Raw genomic sequence first — 19402 nt, 5'->3', positions numbered from 1 at the left:
AAAGGAAGGTTATGCTCTCAGTGTGGTGGGATTTTAAAGGTGTTGTGTTTTTCAAGCTCCTACCAAGGAACCAAACAATCAATTCGAATGTGTACTGTTGGCAATTAGGTAGTTTGAACGAACCCATCATCCAGAAATGTCCAGAGCTCATTAATTATAAAGGAGTTGTGTTCCATTGCGACAACGCGAGACTACTCACAAGTTTGATCACCCATCAAAAATTATTGGAGCTTGGATGGGATGTGTTGCCACACCCACCATACTCGCCTGAGCTTGTGCCATCAGACTTCCATTTGTTTCATTCTCTTCAAAACTCCTTGCGTGGTATAATGTTCAATTCAGATGAGGCTGTAAATCAGTACCTTGTTCAGTTTTTCGCAAATAAAGACAGGCCCATCTATGAACAAGGAATTATGAAGCTCACTAAAAGATGTCAAAAGGTTATCGAACAAAATAGCTAATATATCATTGATTGATCTTTGTTCTTTATATAAATAAATGACCTTTGAAAAACATAGACAAAATACGTTCATGACTTTTCCAACGACCTAATATTATAATCTTATAGGACCACTGTGGTAAATATGGTTCATCCTTGGCCGAAATATCACTATGGTACGTGTGACTACTCTCAATTACAAAAGGGTGATAAAACCATCAATATCACAGGACAGTGGTGAGCATTAAATGAGATAATAAGGGAGAGAACCTGGATACATGGAAGATGTGCAATAAAGAGTTGTGTTTCACCCCTCACCTGTCATTCCGGCCCTTCCTCAGGACACAGCTCTGTTTTTTAGGTTCTTCCAGAGTCCCCTGTGTACTCCTCTCCTCCACAGTTGGGTATCTCACCTGCCTTACTCCCCAGCTGGACAATGAGGCTTTGGAAGGAGATGTATAGGGCTTTGTCACTGGCACAACTTTAAAGTTGGGGCCAAACCAGGCAAAGGCATGTGAGAAGTTCAGGATCTCGTGGGATTACATTAAAATGTCTTCAGAACTATGGTCTAAGCCAGCCACACAAGAATAGGAAAAGAATGCAGAAATCTTTCAGAGATCAATTGAATTAATTGTATAGAAAGGAGAAGGATCCAGCATTTGGGGGTTTTACCCATTTGCTTATTTATACCAATAAAGCAGTTTAAAAGGGGCCTACCAGGTCATCTTTGAGGGGGTAAAATCAACCCTCTAAATCTTTTGTTCTAGTCTCTGATTCTTTTTTCATTCATTCAATAAATACACATTGAGCACTTGCTACACATCAGGGCTCTGTGAGCTACTGGGGATACAGCAGAAACAAAGTTTCCTACTCTCGAGATGCCATTTGGTTTCCTTCTGATAAAGGAGAAAAACAAAAGAAAAACACATGCAAATATAAACAAAACCCAAGTAACACTCACGTGAGTAAAATAGCTGCATGTTTTTCTAAAGGTTGCAAAGAAAATCATCTTTGAGGCTGAGACTGAATGAGGGGTGGTGGGAAGGGTGGGTAGAAAGGGCCAGTGAAGCGATGTCCTCCACTACTGGACTGAAAAACAAAAGGACAGCAACTTGTCTGTGCCCCTTCTCAGATTCCCCCAACGCTGTTCCCTCCCCCAGTTCCCCAATAAAAATCTTTTAAAAAAAGAAAATGAAAATAAAACTATCATAGCTTCATTTATAAAAATTTTAAAGGGTATTATTTACGTAATGGTGATTATGTAGAAATATATTTATGGCTCTCGAATAATTTTTAAATTGTTGTGAGGGACAGGATTAGCTCTTCCAGGGGTCGGCAAACTTTTGAGATGGAACATACCCAAAAAGAAGCATGTGGCTGGCGACCCGCAGTTTGCCAACTCCTGGTCTAGTGGTTATTAGTCACACACCAGTCTCCTGAAATAAGATAGCATTTATTACACAGGAATTGAATTCTCTATCTCAATGGTATGTGTGAATGTTAATACACTAGGCAAATGCCCCTTTGTGATAAGTAAGCACCCAGGATCCTTTTTCCACTCTTCCACCTCCAGGAACAATTCCCTCTGTACACATGTCTAACCAGGGAGAACATAAAACAAAGTCTTAGCGAAGTGAGTCATTTGTGTTTTATGTTCAAACACCATAAAAGAAAACACAACTTGTTAAGAGTCACACTGAGAAGAAAGGAGGACATTTTAACCTCAACTAAACTAAACAATTTTTATCAGCGACCAGAAACAATTTTCTATTATGATTTTCTGTTAAATCCATCCTTTTGCTCTCCTTCCCTCTCAGGCTCTCTGCATCCTTCACTATGAAAGGGAGGGAGTCCCCTGATGTCAGTCTTGCTTCCTAGAATCCAGGCTCTACGCTGGCAACAGACAGGTGACTCCAAAATGCCATGGAAATTGTGCCCGCTCTGCACCCAGCCCTTCAGGATTTCCCCTTGCTTACACTATCCAGCTCCTTAGCTTGGAACAGAAGTCCTAAGAGCCTGGCAAGTAGAAGGCTGAATCTCTCTTTAGCATTTTTGAGACCTAAGACCAACTGGCCAGTTCTTACTTTAAAACACATTTCAAGACCCTTAAATGCCTTAGGAAGTAAATGAATTGTAGAAATCCTCACTAAATAAACAAGTCTTGGACCTTCATAAAATGTGTTGTTGCCCATCATGCTGTCTAAGAAAACAAGGTTCTCAGGCAAATGTCACGCAAAATAAAATGCAGTGAGATGAAATGCAGTGTCCACTTTCTTTAGAAAAACCCTGGCCCCCTAAGCAGTAAAGACAGCCCTGAAAAGGTTTCTTTCCTCCCGTCCCACCCCCTAACTCTCCTCTTCCCCAACCCCACCCCTGCTGATTACAACCCTAGGCTGAAGCAACAAAGCATTTCAGTCTTCCTGAGCCTCCTCTAGGTTGACCTGGGCTGCTTGTCCTCTGCTGTTAACTTCTGTGTGGTAAGTATTTTTGCAATACAGAATGCCTTTTCTGTGCTGCAAACCTTTTGTCTTTCTCTCTTACCATCTTTCAAAAGGAAAAAAAAAATCATTAAAAAAGCAAAGTTAAAAAACTACAGAGCTAGTAAAATCTTACCTTGTAACTAACACAAGCCAAGGCAGAACTGAATGGTAGGTATTAATCTTGGTTAATCTTTTAAAAACCCACATGTCTGTAATATGTAATTGTCTTTTTAATTAAATGTAGCAGTAGTGATTCTTAAGAGGCTGTGTATATTATGACTTTTTATTTAGAATGTGCCACTAAAAATATATTTTTAATAAAAAAAAATTTTTTTTTTTTTTTTTTTTTTGAGCTCTTAACCAACTGAGCCACTCAGCCGGCCCTAGAAAAAAATGTTCTTAATCATTAAAGAAATCTGTGTATCACCATTAAGGCTGGCGTGTTTAAACAGAGTATTCTAAATTCCTTCTGAATAAAAGTTTCTCTCTTATTTTGTAATTGGTTTCAAGATTTGCCTGTTGGAATGGGTTTTGCTAGTGGGGTGGGGGGTGCATGATTTCTGTTTCAGTGATTCTGAGGTTTATTATTATTTTATTGTCAAAAGTTAATGAATCTGTTTTTATATAACAAAGATAATTTTTTTAAATCATCATGATCTGGCCACTTGTGATCTTTCCTGATTTGTAGCCCTGTAATTATCATCAATATTACCAAGGCAGCTCTCAGTATTGTCAATGTTGAGAGAAGGATTAGTTTTTCTCACTGGCTTGATTTAATAAAGTGGGGGATGGTGGTGGGAAGAAGCTTTTTTTTTTTTTTCTTTCCCTTTAACTTTTAGGTCCCTAAAGCAAACACATTTGTTAAACATGGTTGATAAAAGGGAAGTGGGGTTGATGGGTGCTATTTCTGATGTCTGAATATCTAGCCTAGAGACTTGAAAATTGTGTGTGTGAGATTTAGTTTGTATATTCATACATTAGTTCATTTTTCTTTTTAACACCCATTGAGCATCTACTGTGTTCCAAGCACTGTGTTAGGATAAAAAAAAGAATGGCCAGCACCCGTTGAGCTCAAACTCTGGTAGAGGTGAGGGACCTGAAAACAGATGTCCTTAAAATAGAACCAGGATCAGCCACATGTCTTCAGAAGCCTTATATGCATGTGTCTGCCACCCGTCCACATCCCTCCGTAAATGAATAAGTGTAAAGGAATCCAATATCATTGTGGTTATTTCCCTCAAGGATTACCTTTATTTGTGTGTGTGTGGGGGGGGGGCGGCTAAATATATTTCCAAAATTTTTTCTCTTTTATTTTACTTTATTGCCCCAGCAGTATTATTGGTGTCCTAGGGCTGTACTTAGTTTACCTTCTGAGAGGCAACGCTAAGAGCACTTGAATAAAAAGGAAACGGGGAGGCCTGAAAGAGCGAAATGATGGTGCCAACTTGGGCCAGTGAAGCAACGTCCTCCACAACTAGACTGAAGAACAAAAGGACAGCAACTTGTCTGTTCCCCTTCCCCCAGATTCCCCAGCACCGTTCCCCTCCCCCAATTTCCCAATAAAAAATCTAAAAAAAAAAAATTTTTTTAAATAAGTTTACTTAAAGAGAGGAAAAGCAGTAGAACTGGATAGGTTAAACTGTCAACATGGCAACAGTAAGCAGAAGGAAAAGAAAAGAGGCAGGTGTAGAGGTGGGATAGGAGGAGCCTAACTGGACTTGCCACATAGAAGAGGAATTTCAGAACAGCATGTGAACAAATCCATGGGGAGATTGGGGTCATGTAATGATTCCTGAGTTCCAGCATGTTCATTTTGAACATTTGTCAACTAAGAAGCAATGTGTTAGGCTTCATTCCTCACAAGGACCGCTTGTCAGGCCTTTTTCTTTTTTTTTAATCGAGAATACTTTTTATTATACAGGTGTCATATACACAACAATTACTTGGGGAACATTTTACAGGCATGGAGTTCAATTCCGAAACTCCATGTCACCCACACACACTGTACCACGCACTCACCTTTGGGTTTGGCCCAACAGGAATGAGACACAAAGTTACTGCTATGTGAACAGAGCTTGAATTAAATAGAATCTTTCGCATCAAGAACAGATCCCAGGGTCCTCTTAATTCTCGATACCCTGTGTACGTATGAATAAAACCTAAACATGTGTTGTAGATGACCCCTCACCTTTAAGGTATTAACATGGAATCCCAATTTTCAAAAAGTCGTAAGAAGTGCACCCGTATTTACAGACCCGATTAAATTATGCATAAATAAAATCTGTACACGCAACGCACCGTTTCTCAAAAGAACAGCGCCTCCTCCGGGATGGGGTAACAGGCAGCAAAAAAAATGCTTCGTGCCTACCCTTTTCAAGTTTACTCGCAACACCAAGATGTGAAATAAATACGCAAATAAAGCTTCAGTACCTTAAAAGAACAGGTCATTTCAAGAGTCTCCCATTTGAAGAGTTAACTTTCAAAGATTTTAAAAAACAAAACAAAACAAAACAAAAAACCACATCAGCAGGCTTTGTTTCTACAAGTTCTGTAAAGCCCGAAGGCCCCCTTCGAACAGGGGGTATAAAATGTGTCAAATACCACCTAACTAGTTGCTAAGCGGATAGAATCTCTGCCTCCTACTGGGTGTAGGATTTGATATCTGAAGAGGCTAGATAAATACCTTTGTTTAGAGAAATATTTAGTGGCCACGAAAGCCAGCCATTATTGTTGATCTGAAAGTTATTGTTGATCTGAAATCAACTTGACATTTTCCCAGCTAAAAAAGTGGGTTTGTTAGCCCGAGGGATATATTTAAAAGGTTCTAAAACTTGTAGCACCACTTTTCAGAGAAAGGAAGGGGGTTCAAAAAAAGTAACACAGAAGCTTAAAGAGTAAGGAATCAGTACTTGTCACCTTCTGATACCTTGGTCCAGGGTTAAGGAGACGCTTCAGCGCTAGAGAAATTTCTAAGGACTCCAGGAGGGCACGTAAAGATCCGGAAATTGACAGAGGCCTTTTTAATGGGAAGGTGGGTAACAAGCTCAACCTCTCCCCCAGGCAAGAGGAGGTGCTGTCTGTGCGGGCCGGGTGGAGAGCGGTTTGGGAGACTTTTTCCTTCCAGACTCACTAGGCCCTGTGTTCATGCCATGTCATTTCCTGTGCTGCTCCATTTTCTCCAGGGTTTTGCTCGAATCGGTTGGACTCTGGTCTCCACCATTCATATAGGACTTGTCTATGACCACCAGGGCTTCCTTGATGTAGTTTTGCCTAGCAGACACGGTGGCACAGATGGCCGGGCTGCCAAAACCGTGGGTAATTAGGCTAAAGTGAGACAGGCAGTTCTGGATGTTGGCCTCCAAGACCAGGACAGGCCGGTTGTTCCCATTGGGCGTTCGGTCCTGGTTGAGAAGCTCCGTGAATTCTTTACACACTTGCTGTGCAGCCAGCAGCATGTTCTTCCGTGCCACCATCTCATTCCGTCCTCCAAGATGAGGTCTGGTTAAATATTCAGCCACCGGTTTACTTGGAAACTCTGCTTCACAGACATACGCAAAGTCCCGAGCCAGATGAATGGCCTCACCTTCTACTAAAGACGTCAGAAGGGTTACATGTGCAGCTTTCCGTCTCCTGGCTGGAAGATTCAGCCCAATCTTGTCCAACTTCTCCCGCAGAGACCGGCCCCCATTTTTAGATTTGGCTCTTCTGAGAACACCTCCTAGTAATGAGGCATTTAAGCACTCAGGCGGGGACTATAGCCTCTGGACTTCAGCAACTGTCGCTTTATATTTAGACGTGGAGCTCAGGAGGGACAGTCTTCCAGGGACTAAGCAGAAGACCTCGCTGGGGTTCATCACGGCCCCCACCAACTCCTTCTGACAAAGGAGATTCAAAGGGTTCTTGGTCACGGCCACAGGACCTTTGCGAATTACAGTCTGATCATGCAAAAGCAGGTGCTGCTCGTTGACAATCTGCACCTCCTCCATCTGGTGCGCCATGTCGTGGAGGCCCAGGTTCTCTGCCAGGCCCGCGGCGTCCAGGGTGTGTGTGTGGGGCAGCAGCAAGTCCGAGAGGCGGTAGCCATCCCTGCGGGCGCTCATGGCACCACCATCCAGCCCGGAGAGGTGGGGTAGCAGGTCGGCGGGGCGCCCGTGGTGCAAGGGCAGGCCAGCCCCCTCCTGGCTCTGGCGGCCCGGCCAGGCCTGCGGCTGGCTGCCGGTGAGCGCTGGTTGGTGCAAAGGGTTGATAGCAGCGGTGTATGCTTCTCGCAGATGCAAGTAGGGGTCGGCTGACTGCGAGTAAGCCAGCTGCTGGTAGGGAGGTGGAAAGTAGGGTGGTGGCTGATACTCGGCGACTCTGGCATGGGAGAGGGACCGGGCCGGGATGTAGAAACACTGCCCGGCAGAGGAGAGGTGGAGGAGGCGCGGGTTCCCATTGCTGCTCGCGTCGTGGCGATCCCCTAGGAACTGGAAATACATGTCGTCGGCTCTTCAACCTTCTGTGACTTGAGGATTTTAAGAATGGGAGCTACGAAGGAAGACCTTCCCAAGGGCCGAGTCCGTCAGGCCTTTTGAAGACACAACTTATGCATCTGCTGGGAAACTGAATTAGACAACCTTTTGAATCCCTCCCGATGCTCACATTTCATGATGTTGATGGTATCTAAATCACAGTTTCTCACCTCAGCACTGTTGACATTTGGGGCTAGAAAATTCTTTGCTGTGGGGGTTATTCTGTGTTTTGCAGGATGTTTAGCAATATCCCTGGCCCTCTACCCACTAGACCACAATAGCACCCCACCCCTACTTGCAAAAACCAAAAATGTCTCCAAATAGGGCCAAGTGTTCCCGGGAGTTAGAATCATCTCTGGTTGAGAACAAGTTACCTAAACCTGTATTGTGGAACTCTAGGGCAAGTTTTTGAGTAACTGATTTCAAGACATTAAAAATACATACATACATATGTAAACAAACAAATACATAAAAAGAAAGCAAAGTTAAGTCACAAACTGCCTAGCTCCCTATAGTCCCATAATTTACCTGGGAAGGGACACTTAGGAAAATGCTTACCTTTTATTTCTGAACAGGTTTGCTCATTTCAGCTGGCCAAAAACTGTGATTCCTGACTGGTGGAGTTCAGTGGGAAAAAGCATAAAGGGCTTTGGAGTCCCGTAGAACTAAATTCAAGTCCCAGATATACAACACATACTAGGATTTGCATACATACCAATTGCAGCCTATGCCCATTCCTTGGTTTATATCAGAACTTTTTTTTTCATGAAATTTAAAATACATATTGATTTTCTAAAACTATCCATTGAGAGTATCCAGAAGCAATGATACCCAGGTAGCAAAGCAATGGTTACACTAAACATCCAGTTCTTAGTTTCTTTTCTCTCTCTCTCTTATGTTTTTTTTTAAGCTATGGGACTATAACCCCAAATAACTGTTTTTTCTTTTACTTTTGCTTTGAGGTTTCTCTCTTTGTCTTTAACCTTTGACATTTTAATTATAATTATCTAGATGTGGGCCTGTTTGGGTTCATTTTGTTTGGGATTCTCTGAGCTTCCTGGACCTGAATGTGTATTTTCTTTGCCAGGTTAGGAAGTTTTCAGTCATTATTTCTTCAAATAGGTTCTAAATCCCTTGCTTTCTCTCTTCTCCTTCTGGTACCCCTATGATGCAAATGTTGTTATGCTTCATGTTGTCCCAGAGGTTTCTTAAACTATCCTCACTTTTGGGTGATTTCTGCTATCTTGTCTTCCAAATCGCTGATTCGATTCTCTCCGTCTTCTAGTTTGCTGGTGATTCCTACTAGTGCAGTCTTCATTTCAGTTATTGTACTCTTCACTTCTGACTGGTTCTTTTTTATGGTTTCCATGTCTTTTTTATGCTTGTTATCTCTCTATTGAAGTTCTCACCATGTTCCTTGAGCATCCTTACAACCAGTGTTTTGAACTCTCTCTGGTAGGTTGCATGCCTCCATTTCATTTAGTTCTTTTTCTGGAGTTTTATCCTGTTCTTTCATTTGGGATGTATTTCTTTGTTTCCTCATTTTGGCAGCCTCTCTGTTTCTATGAATTAGGTAAATCTGCTACATCTCTCACCGGGTGGCCTTATGTAGTAGGTGTCCTGTGGGGCCCAGTGGCACAGTCTCCCTGGTCACCTGAGCTCCAGGAGTGTCCCTTATGTGGGTTGTGTGTGCCCTCCTGTTATGTTTTAGTCTTGATTTCTATTGGCATGTCAGTGGGTGGGATTGACCCTCCGGCTGATTTGCTGTGGGGTTCAGCCATGTCCACAGCTTATGGGATGTTGTGCTGAGGGGCTTACTTCACTTACTGGGATTCACCCCAGCAGGCACTGGTGCCTGTTGAGACCACCCTTTGTGTGTGCCACTTGTGGGGTTAATTGGGTACTACTCTGCTGTGTTCTGAAACCAATCTCAAAGTATGTTGGTTCTGGGGTCTCTTAGGAGGGTCTCCAACAGGCGCAGGTCAGCTACTGCCTCTGACCAGTTGGGGACAATCTGGTAGGAGCTACAAAGCTAGCCATGGTTAGTCGCTGCCTGTGCTGGACCTGTAGGCATGTGGGAAAGCTCATGCTGTGAACCAAGGATGGCTGCCATTGGTACTAGTCCTGGGGTAGCTCTGCAAAAAGCCAGGAGCAGGGAAGCCTGCTCCCACCTGCTGGCGGTTGTCAGTTGCCAATTGCCAATAAAGCCTCGTGCAGTACAGAGTTGGGTGAGGCAGGATCAAAGTGAGTCAGCAGGTTGGAGCTGCAGAGCTCACCAGGCCAATCAGATTCAGGTTTGGCCATAAGCATAAGGGGCAGGCTCAACACAGGAAAGATAGCCCCCACCTGCCAGCTGCATGGGAGGATGATCCCACACAGGGAAAATGTAGACTGTCTCCCAGGCTGTACCCCAAGGTCACACACCTCAGTCCACCCTCCATATGCCTCTGATGCACCCGTAGTCACCATCCCTCCACCGGAGCCCAAGGTGGGTGACTGCAAGCGAGTGTGTGGGGGCGCCCTTTAAGAGGATGCCTGGGTTTCCCACAGCCTTCTGTCCCACCCAGATGGTCAGAATCCCCACTGTTTCTCACAGCCAGATATTGTGGGGGCTTCTCTTCCTGGCATCAGTACTCCTGGCTGGGAAGTCAGGTGTGAAGCTGGGTTTTCTTGCTCCTCCATGGGAAACATCTGTGACCAAGATATCCCTCCCAGTTTTCATCCACAACATGGAGGTTTGGGGCCGGCCCGTTTTGCGTTTCCTCCCCTCTTACTAGTGTCAGCATGGCTTTTTCTTTATATGCTTGGTTATAAAACTTCTGTTCAGCTAGACTTCAGATGGTTCTTCAAGTTGAAAGTTCTATAATTTAGTTGTAATTTTGATGTGTTCATGGGATGAGGCAGGCACAGTGTTTATGTACTCTGCCACCTTGGATCGTTCAATATATCAGAACTTCTTATCCTCAAAACTTAACTGGTATTTTTATATCAAACCAGCAAATTTTATCCTACTCCAAGCTACTCAGCACAAGTGTATGTGTCCAGTGCTATACAAACAGTTATGAAGCACTGGAAGACTATTTAAGATACAACCTTTGCCCTGGAGTAATTTTTAACTTTGGGGACTATTGATAAAAACTTTACTGATGGTTGCCAGATGGGAGTGAGGATTGGGGGTAACTGAAAAAGGCGAAAGGATTAATAAGTACAAATTGGTAATTATAGAGTAGTCATGGGGATATGAAGTAAAGCATAAGGAATATAGTCAATGATATGGTAGTAACTATGTATAGCACCAGATGGGTATTAGACTAGTCAGTGGGAATCATTTCTTAAATTGTATAACCACTATGCTGTACGTCTGAAATTAATATAAAATAATGTTGAATGTCAACTGTGATTGAAAAATTAAGAAGGAGGTGAATGTGAAGGGGAATAATAAATAAATAATAAATAAACAAATTTTTTAAAAAAGAACTTTAGCATGGTTTTCCATTTTGAGATATTGGCTAAACTGATTGTGATTGGCTATATTGATTTTTTTTTCCCTAAAGCATTGTTTTTATAAAAGAAGTAAGTTTCTTTTAAGAATATATTCTTGCAGGTAAATTTTTATTTCTTTAATGGTATACACACACACACACACACACACACACACACACACATACACACACACACACGTAGCAACCCCAACAGTAGCTATCTGTATATTTTTACTACACTGGTTTCCCCAGTATATTTATAAAAGATAATGGATAATTCATCCTTGAGATTGGAGGTATATCCATAACATTCAGAACTGAACAGCACATTCCCATACAATTTATTCTTATTTGTACCTATTTCTCAGATAGTAGATTGAATTCACATCTTACACCAACTCTGATCAAATGGTAGTAGCATCCTTAACTCTGGTAATTGTGAAACCAAATGCATGTTCTCTCTTGAGAGTTCTGACTGGATTGGAGCTCATGAGACTTCCCTTGAGTGCTGAATGAAATATGAATAAGTGCCAATTTGTTTAAGAGACACTATTTTTCGTGCTTTTGCAACCACTGGGACCTTGAAGACTTTTTTCAGATTCTGACCTGACACCTTCACAAAAGGGAATTGAATGGTTTTTTGATTAAGTATCCTAGGTCTTCTATTAAAACGTTTTACTGTCAGGATACCACTACTAATTATGCAGTGAATGCAGACATTAGCTAGAAGCATCTTTTTAATAACAATTTTATGGAGAAGTAAAGAACTCTATCTCACAGAGTCCTCTTAAGGAGCAATTAAAATAATGTCTGTGAAATAGCTTTGTAAAAATCGGTTATAATTGCTATTAAATAGAAACATTTTAAATGCAAAATAGACATTGTTCAGGATGATTGTCTTGAAAATAGAAAAAAAAATCATCTTGTTGGTCAGTGAAAGGGGCAAGAAAAAAAAAAACCCAGAAAACCTAAGAAAGGAACCTTCTCCCCTTTCCTTTATGTATTTAATTCCCAAATATTGACAACAGTCTGGAAATGTTCTGCTAAGGTAGTGGAATGTTAGCACCCCTAATCAGGGGAGGGAGGTGTGATGAAACATCTTCTCAACTGGTATCTACATTATATCCAGCCAATATAGTTAGGTGTTTAATACTTTTTTGGTTTTGTTTTCATAGGCCGTGCCCTTTTGAACTTATCCTTAAAAATGAATCCAGTTGTCACGCAGCCAGGATATGGCACAAGTAGTGCCGGGATGGCTAGTGACTGGCAAACTGGTGTATTTGACTGCTGCAGCAACATAGGGATTTGTAAGTACACCTAGTAATCGCTTTCTCCTTGACTACCAGTAATAATGCAGATTACTGACATAATAAATGTTTCTTTATCCTCTCATTGAGGTCCATGTTTTACTCTCCAACTCAGGATTCACAAGCTGGAAGCCCATGATGGGCAGATTTAGCCCCTGGCTGTATTTTGTTTGTCCTGTACATAATGAGCCCTTTTGATGTCACAATTTTAATGTAATAGGAAACACCTAAAAATCAGATTTCACATTAAAAATCTAGTTTTTCAATCTAGATTTCTAGCTTCTCTGGAAAATTTGGAAAATCGGTCAAAATTAGTCCTCATTCTCACATGGCAGAGGTCAATTCTTGCTGAAGATTAGCCAACCCCATTAAAAAGGATATTCACTCTGCAATTTACCATACTTATGTCTTCCCTTCATTATTGTGTATCTTGTGTTTTTTTCCAACCTATTTCATTAATTTATTTTACCTGCCTGGTCCTTGTCTAAATCAATCACCTCTTTTAAAATTTTCCACCGCTTTAGTATCACCATGTTCTTGACACATTTCTCTAGTCTTCTATATACATCTCCCTTTCCCTGCAGTGCTGACTTTGTGTTTTCTGGCTTTCAGTGGTACTCTTACGGCTGTTCCATTTCAGGAAGCATCATACATTTTTAACTTGACTGCCTTCTAATTCTTTTATGCTCCCAAACACACTTTTGTGTGAGAAAATTTTCCTCATTCCTGAGTCTTTTGCCATGTGAGTTGCAAACACTCTATATGCATCTTGTCTTTCCGTTGTTTGAAAAACAGTCTCCTTTTAAAAAAAAAAAAACCTACGGAAGTTCCAAGTTCATTGGAGATAGACTCCTGCTTAAAATAACAAGGACTTTCTATCTTATCTAGAATACAACCACATCAAAACTCTACCCTTGAGCTTTTCAAAATAGACTTGTACTTGGGGCATGCTTGAGAACAGTTTCCTGTTTGTTGCCATTTTCTTAGGCCCTTTTTTGTCTTATACAGATTCTTTAAAGTGAAATTGCAGTAAGCTTTTTAAGCTTTTGATGCCAGTATCCCTTAGCTTCTACTTGTTTCCATCCTCATATCAATAATAGGGCTCTACCCTTTGCCTGAAAGGCCACCTAGAATCTATTCCCTATTGCTCTTTTATATTTTGGCCCCAATGATTTCCCCACTCAGCCTTTTCTGACCCTAAACACCCTCCCATAGTTCTCAGAGGGCTTCTCAGACATCCCGATGCCACAAGTTTCCTATAAAAGAATGACTCAAATGTAATCTAAGGCAGGAAAAAAATAATAATTTGGACATGCTCAGGTTGACAAGGCAGACACTTTTACAATTAAATCTGACCCGATATAATGACATGCAAATTTTTCCCAACTCCTGGACAGTAGTGTCCACAAGCAAGACATAAAGAACCAGATGACCATCTTGTTTTCTCAGAGGGCCCATTAAGGCCATTTCCTGATTTCGCATCTATTTCAATGCTGTGTGATTTAGTGGAAACCATGATGACTCTGACTAATTCCTCTGTGTGGTTTCACCCTCATTCAGGCCTTTGTGGGACTTTCTTTCCCCTGTGCCTTTCGTGTACGATTGCCTCTGACATGAATGAATTCTGCCTGTGTGGAGCAAGTGTCGCCATGAGGACCATGTATCGAACCCGATACGGCATCCCGGTGAGTCGCCCAAGGATCCCCTGGGAGGTGGTAGCTCAGACACCCGAAGGCTTCCCTTTAGTCTGACTGGGTCTCCATAATTGCCCTCCTCACCTTCATGGCTTGACCTAGTCTTTACTACCTCCTAATTTTGAAGTGATTTATAGGGGCTGTGCAGCTATCTATATTGTGGAATATACTAGTAATAAAATCTTCTATTGATCTAATAGCTGTATTTCTGAAAAAGTTGCTGCAGGTAAGAGAAGGGATGGAGGTCAGCACAGGGCCCTGAGCCTCTCCTGGCTTTATTCAGAGTCAGACAGGACCTGCAAATCTGCAGGGTGGGTGACAGTATCTCAGACAGTCTTGGGTGAAAATGGGTGTGTAGTGGTTCCCCATAGAGCTGGCACGTTTGCTTCACTGGTAACTCATAAACCAGTGCTCATTCATTAAAAAGGGGACTATTGAGCACTTAGAGCCTTGTTAAGTCATAAGCTGGTGTTCATTCATTCAATAGGGATTTATCAAGTACATAGAACATGGCAGTTACTATTGCAGATAGTAGAGGCACATCAGTGAGCAAAGGAAATCACAAAAGGCACAGGGGAAAGCAAGTCCCACAAAGGCCTGAGTGAGGGTGAAGCCACACAGAGGAATTAGCCAAGGTTGTCATGGTTTCTGCTAAATCACACAGCTTTCAAATAGATGCTACATCAGGAAATGGTCTTAATGGACCCTCTGAGAGGTTAAGAATCATTCAGGCCCCTTCTTTGTTTAAAAGATTTCAATGATTTCCCAGCTCACTCAGAGTAAAATATAATGGCCTGCAAGGCCCTTGCTAATGCTCTGACATCATCTTTTATTCCCCACCCCACACACACACTCTATTCCTGTCCACTCCCCATTGTTTCTGGAACATTCCAGGTAAGCTTGACTTCACGGCCTTGGCTCTAGCTCTTCCCTCTGCCTGGATGGATCATCCTCTCACCCTTCTATGTCTTTACTTTCTGACTGAGGTCTTTCCTGATTACCTTATTTAAAATCAGAACCTTCACCACTCTTCCTCTTCCTTGCTTTATTTTTCTCTGTGGCACTTATCACCATCCTTTTAGGCTTCCTTCTTTCCTCTGCAGGAAAGAAGGAGAAAGAAAGGAAACAACTGCTGATTGAACTACTATGTGCTGGGATATGATTTTGACATATATGTGCTCATTTACTACTCACAAACTCTTTGTGGTGCCAGGATTGTCACCTCAACTTTGTAGATATGGAAATCAGGGATGGGGCAGGCTTAAGGTCACAGACCAGGAACATGCTGGAAATTAGGCTTGGGTTTACTCTGACTGACTCCAAAGGTCTAGTTTTTCCCACTTTATCATCCTGCCTTCCTGAGCACATGTGTCTTCAACCATGTACCACAAGTCATTCATTTATTCACTGATTCAGTGATTCTGTAAAGAGTGCTCAAAACAGACTTCTTTTTAAACCAGTGACGCACCAGTCCTATTTAACTAAACAGAGTGGTGAATGCAGAATCTTTATTTCTGGCACCCATTTCCTGAGAAGCTAGTCCAGTCAAGGCATTCATGTCCCTTATTAACTTCAGTATGATATAAACCTGTAGTTCATTTTTTCTCTGTTTGAAAAAGGAATGTTTTTTCTTCTCCATAGTCTTTACTTTTTTTTTTTTTTTTTTTTTTTTTTTTTGCTGAGCCATCCTGCCACCTGTTGGCAGCTCAGCGGCTGCTCAGCTCGGGCTGACTCGAACCGCTGTTGCTCAGAGCTCGAACTCTTGAGCGAGCTCTTAACCAACTGAGCCACTCAGCCGGCCCTTCTCCATAGTCTTTATATCTATATTATGAAAGAGACTTAGAATCAAGGTGTGTCTTCTATTGGTTTCTCTAGGTTTCTTAGCAAATAATAGTGGGATTATTTTCCTCTCTAAAAACTACCTGAGGTAAAAGACAGGCATAGACATGCTGGAACAGAAAAGTAACGTGCGAACATGTTCTCTTTTTTTGGCATATTATATGTATTCAATAAATGTTGTTTTAATGAAAGTTTAAAATATTTTTTTAAAGTAAATAAGGAATGAAAGACTGAAAAGCAGAAGTATTATGAGGAAAGGTTAAAGGAATTTGGATTGTTTATCAGGGAAAAAGAGAAAGTTATGAGACTGAATTGTCTTTAGGCTGCATATCCATGCCTCCACCTGATGAGGGTCACAACATTATAAGATTTTTAACATTGCTACTCATTTGCTCACCCTTTGTCCCACATGCTTACTCTGTTAGATGAAAATCCAAATCACCATGGCAATAAAAAGATTTTCATGAAAAATAAATCGCTCATAATCTCAACATAGAGGAGCTCCTAACCCTTATAAACAGATTCTATCATAGCTCCTTTTCTTTCTTTCCTTTTCTCTCTCTTCTCACACTGTAGATTGGGAATTGTTTACCCAACATTTTAAAAAATTAGTGCTACCAAAAAAATGGGGTTCAAAATTATTTCAACCCATCAAGAAACACAGCCATAGCACCTGGTTGTCAGACTAGATCCCCTTGGATCACCCAATGCCTCCTGCTCAGAGCAGGATTCCCTTCAAGGGCATCTCTACCAGCGGATCACTGAGAACCCAACTGGACCCTTCCAGGGACAGGGCCCTCAAAACTTTGCAAAGTGGCCCATTTCATGACTTTTCCAAACACTATTCATTCTCTTCTTTCTTCTTTTTCCCATAATTTGTATATTCCTCTTACTCTGGACCTCCTCCCTTGCAGAACATGAGAGATGCCAATGAAAATGGCTAGAGGGATACAAGGTGAGGCCTGGTCTGGCACTACTCACAAACTATAGACAAATTGGTGCTTTGTACAACTGGCTTTAAAGGAAACCATTCTAGGACAGATGATAAAGGACTGGGGCTACAGTTGTAACCTGCAGATAAAATGATGTATTATGAAAAGGGCACTGGCTTGAGAAAAAAAAGAGCAAGTGCTGTCATTAATGTGTTATGTGATCTTAGCAAGTCATTTAACTTCTCTAGGTCATCAGAAAAATGGGGATAATGTTCAAGAACTCTAGTGATAAACAAGTGACATAAAATGTATGTCTTAAAGAGTTTTGAAAAGCTATACAAATGCCAGGTATCGTGTGACTATATTTATAAGCTACATGTTAATTAATTTGTCTGTTTTTTAACAGGGATCTATTTGCGGTGATTTCATGTTGCTGTCTTGTTTCCCTCTATGCACCCTTTGTCAACTCAAACGAGATATTGAGAAAAGAAAAGAAATGAATGCTTTCTAAAAGATGCTGGGTATGTTAATGGAAATTCTTTGATTTATGAATAGCAAAACAAATTCTCAAGACATCTTTTATTTCTTTGGTACTCTCTCACAGATACATGAGCTATCCCTTAACAAATGAAGGGCAAATGATTTTTAATTGCCAGCCTACACCAATCAGTTGGTAGTCAGCTTCCCAGAGCCTGGGTTGAAAGGTCTAAGCTTGGCTAGACAGGAAAGAATTCTGTGATTTTTTTTTTAATATGTGCCACAACAAGAGTGGCCATTTGATGTACCAAATAAACATGCCACATATCAACCATGCCCATCTTAAGTACACCATGTTTAAGGTAGTAGAGTTAGGTGTATAACCAGACACTCCTTTCCCTAAGCCTAGATCTCAGGTCCACTGCTACCATCAGTAACCAACTGAGATGTTATATGAAGTGTGACTGTGTAATGTACCTAGTTATATGTTTTTAATCAACACCACAATATTAAAATAATAATTCATTCTTCAAAAAGTGGTAAAAAGCTATTTTAGTCTCTATATATTAAGTATGGACAGTTCACCCAGTTATCCAAAACCCCCACTATGAAGAACTACTGACTTTTTGGTGACTATATTATCGAAGTCATTATCAAAGGTTATTTTAATCTTCTCAGTTCTTCCTGTTTCTCTCAGGCAAGACAGCAAGGGCTTCCTCAGTCCCATCTTTCAATCTCTCCTGCCAATCTTCATGGAATTTGCAATCAAAATTTTGCTTTCACATGGAAATAGCTATTCTCTGTAAAACTCCTATCTCCCAAAAGGTTTTTGTAAGTGTTTGATCAGGACGGTGCATTAATGTGTATGATTGGTTGACATTAATGCAATCCGTCTCTCTCACATGCAGCACAAAATAATGTCCTCTTAATGAATCATGATTCAGTAGGTTGCATTTTTAGTACCATTTAGTATCCTAGTATTCTTCTGCTTGTTTCAAGTGTTTCCCTCAATGACTGACGCACTTAACTCATTTTCAAACAGAGTCAAGATAGGGAGTTTGCTTATCAGTCTTTTTCCTCCTTATACCCTACTTCCTAAGAATTGACTATTGTCCTTCTTCCCAAGCAGTGTTGCTTCTTTAAAGGCCTATGTTACCAAATGGACTCAGAATTTTATGCCAAAGTAGCCCTGAGGGACTTACCATGTGGCAGTTGACTGGTCTAGTCATTTAATCAGTGAAAAAGATTGTTTTAGGTTTCTGCCTTTTAGATTCTCTCACCTTCTCATGTTTGATGATTCATTGTCATTTTGTAATAGAAGTTAACTCTGGCAATCTACAGAGCATTCTGTTGGTTCACCCAACCACCTAGCAATAGTGCCTGACACACAGGAGGCACTTAATAAATATTGTAGATGAATAAATGAACTCAACGTTCAAGCAAGGAAGCATAATTAGGGCCCTAACCTAGGAGACTCATCTGAATCTTAACTGGTGGTCATGACTCCTTCTAATAGATTGCACTGAACCAGGGGACATTATTTGATGTAGATTTTAAACATGTAGCAATTTGACAGTAGGGTAAATGTAGAATGCAAGTTTTGATATTTAGAACAAGATAATATAAAAAATGATGGAACTGATAAGTCCTAATTCTTTCATTCATTTATTCTTTCTTACAGATAAAATTCACTTTGTGGTGAAAGAAAATGCTGGAATGAAATACTGCTTTTATTAAGTGCTATCTCATCTCAAGTCTTAGAAATTAATTCAATTAATCATCTGGTTTCACATGGCTTCAAAACATTTTAATTTGCAGTTTATTTTGAAAGAAATATATTTCCAGTGCTGTTCTCTAAGATGACTCCATTAAAACAATTAATTTCCATTAATTTCCTCAATAATTCTTAATGTCTTTAAATACTGCTTCATGAGAAATTACAATACTCTTCTTTTAAAAATGAACCCAACGTTGTCTGTCAGTGTTGAATGATGGGTAGATGGGGATTTTCTATTCTGTTTTTCTACCTTTATACATGTTTGAAAATGTCCAGAACAAAAGGTTTTTTAAATGTTGCAAGTAAAAAGTTTTTATTACTATGGATTTTCCCTCCACTGGGGGTCCAGGTGTTAGTTACCCTATGGGGTCCTTCACCCCAGGAAAGTGTGGTTGCCTCCCTTTGGGAGTCTGAATGGCATTTGGCACTTCTTTACAGCCCCATAAAATAAATCCACTCCAGAA

The 19402-nt window shown here is 40.9% G+C and overlaps 1 protein-coding gene, 1 long non-coding RNA gene and 1 pseudogene across 2 annotated transcripts; 1 reads left to right on the top strand and 2 right to left on the bottom strand.

The window, feature by feature from the left end:
• Positions 1-1510: 1510 nt before the first annotated feature.
• LOC109387923 (uncharacterized) lies at positions 1511-2898 on the bottom strand. The gene is made up of 3 exons (XR_002125132.1): positions 2827-2898; positions 1799-1875; positions 1511-1528 (listed from the first exon to the last, which is right to left on the bottom strand). It is a non-coding gene; the product is annotated as an uncharacterized LOC109387923 (long non-coding RNA).
• On the top strand, positions 2828-19125 carry PLAC8 (placenta associated 8). Its single transcript, XM_019652156.1, has 5 exons — positions 2828-2916; positions 12088-12219; positions 13780-13904; positions 17091-17205; positions 18843-19125. Exons 2-4 carry the CDS (start codon positions 12117-12119, stop codon positions 17193-17195), a joined length of 333 nt encoding a protein of 110 aa, XP_019507701.1. The 5' UTR covers positions 2828-2916; positions 12088-12116; the 3' UTR covers positions 17196-17205; positions 18843-19125.
• On the bottom strand, positions 4601-8344 carry LOC109387921 (transcription factor AP-2 gamma pseudogene; annotated as a pseudogene).
• Positions 19126-19402: the final 277 nt, after the last annotated feature.

The sequence above is a fragment of the Hipposideros armiger genome, unplaced genomic scaffold (assembly GCF_001890085.2).
Source record: "Hipposideros armiger isolate ML-2016 unplaced genomic scaffold, ASM189008v1 scaffold_175, whole genome shotgun sequence".
Lineage (NCBI taxonomy): Eukaryota > Metazoa > Chordata > Mammalia > Chiroptera > Hipposideridae > Hipposideros > Hipposideros armiger.
This window is presented reverse-complemented; position numbering and strand designations above follow the sequence as displayed.

What these genes read in the sequence shown, in the direction of transcription:
- PLAC8 (XM_019652156.1), top strand. Translation starts at nt 12,117, where the DNA reads ATGAATCCAGTTGTCACGCAGCCAGGATATGGCACAAGTAGTGCCGGG. An exon ending in CTGCAGCAACATAGGGATTT is followed by an intron (nt 12,220 to 13,779) that starts GTAAGTACACCT and finishes ACCCTCATTCAG; the next exon opens with GCCTTTGTGGGACTTTCTTT. An exon ending in GAACCCGATACGGCATCCCG is followed by an intron (nt 13,905 to 17,090) that starts GTGAGTCGCCCA and finishes GTTTTTTAACAG; the next exon opens with GGATCTATTTGCGGTGATTT.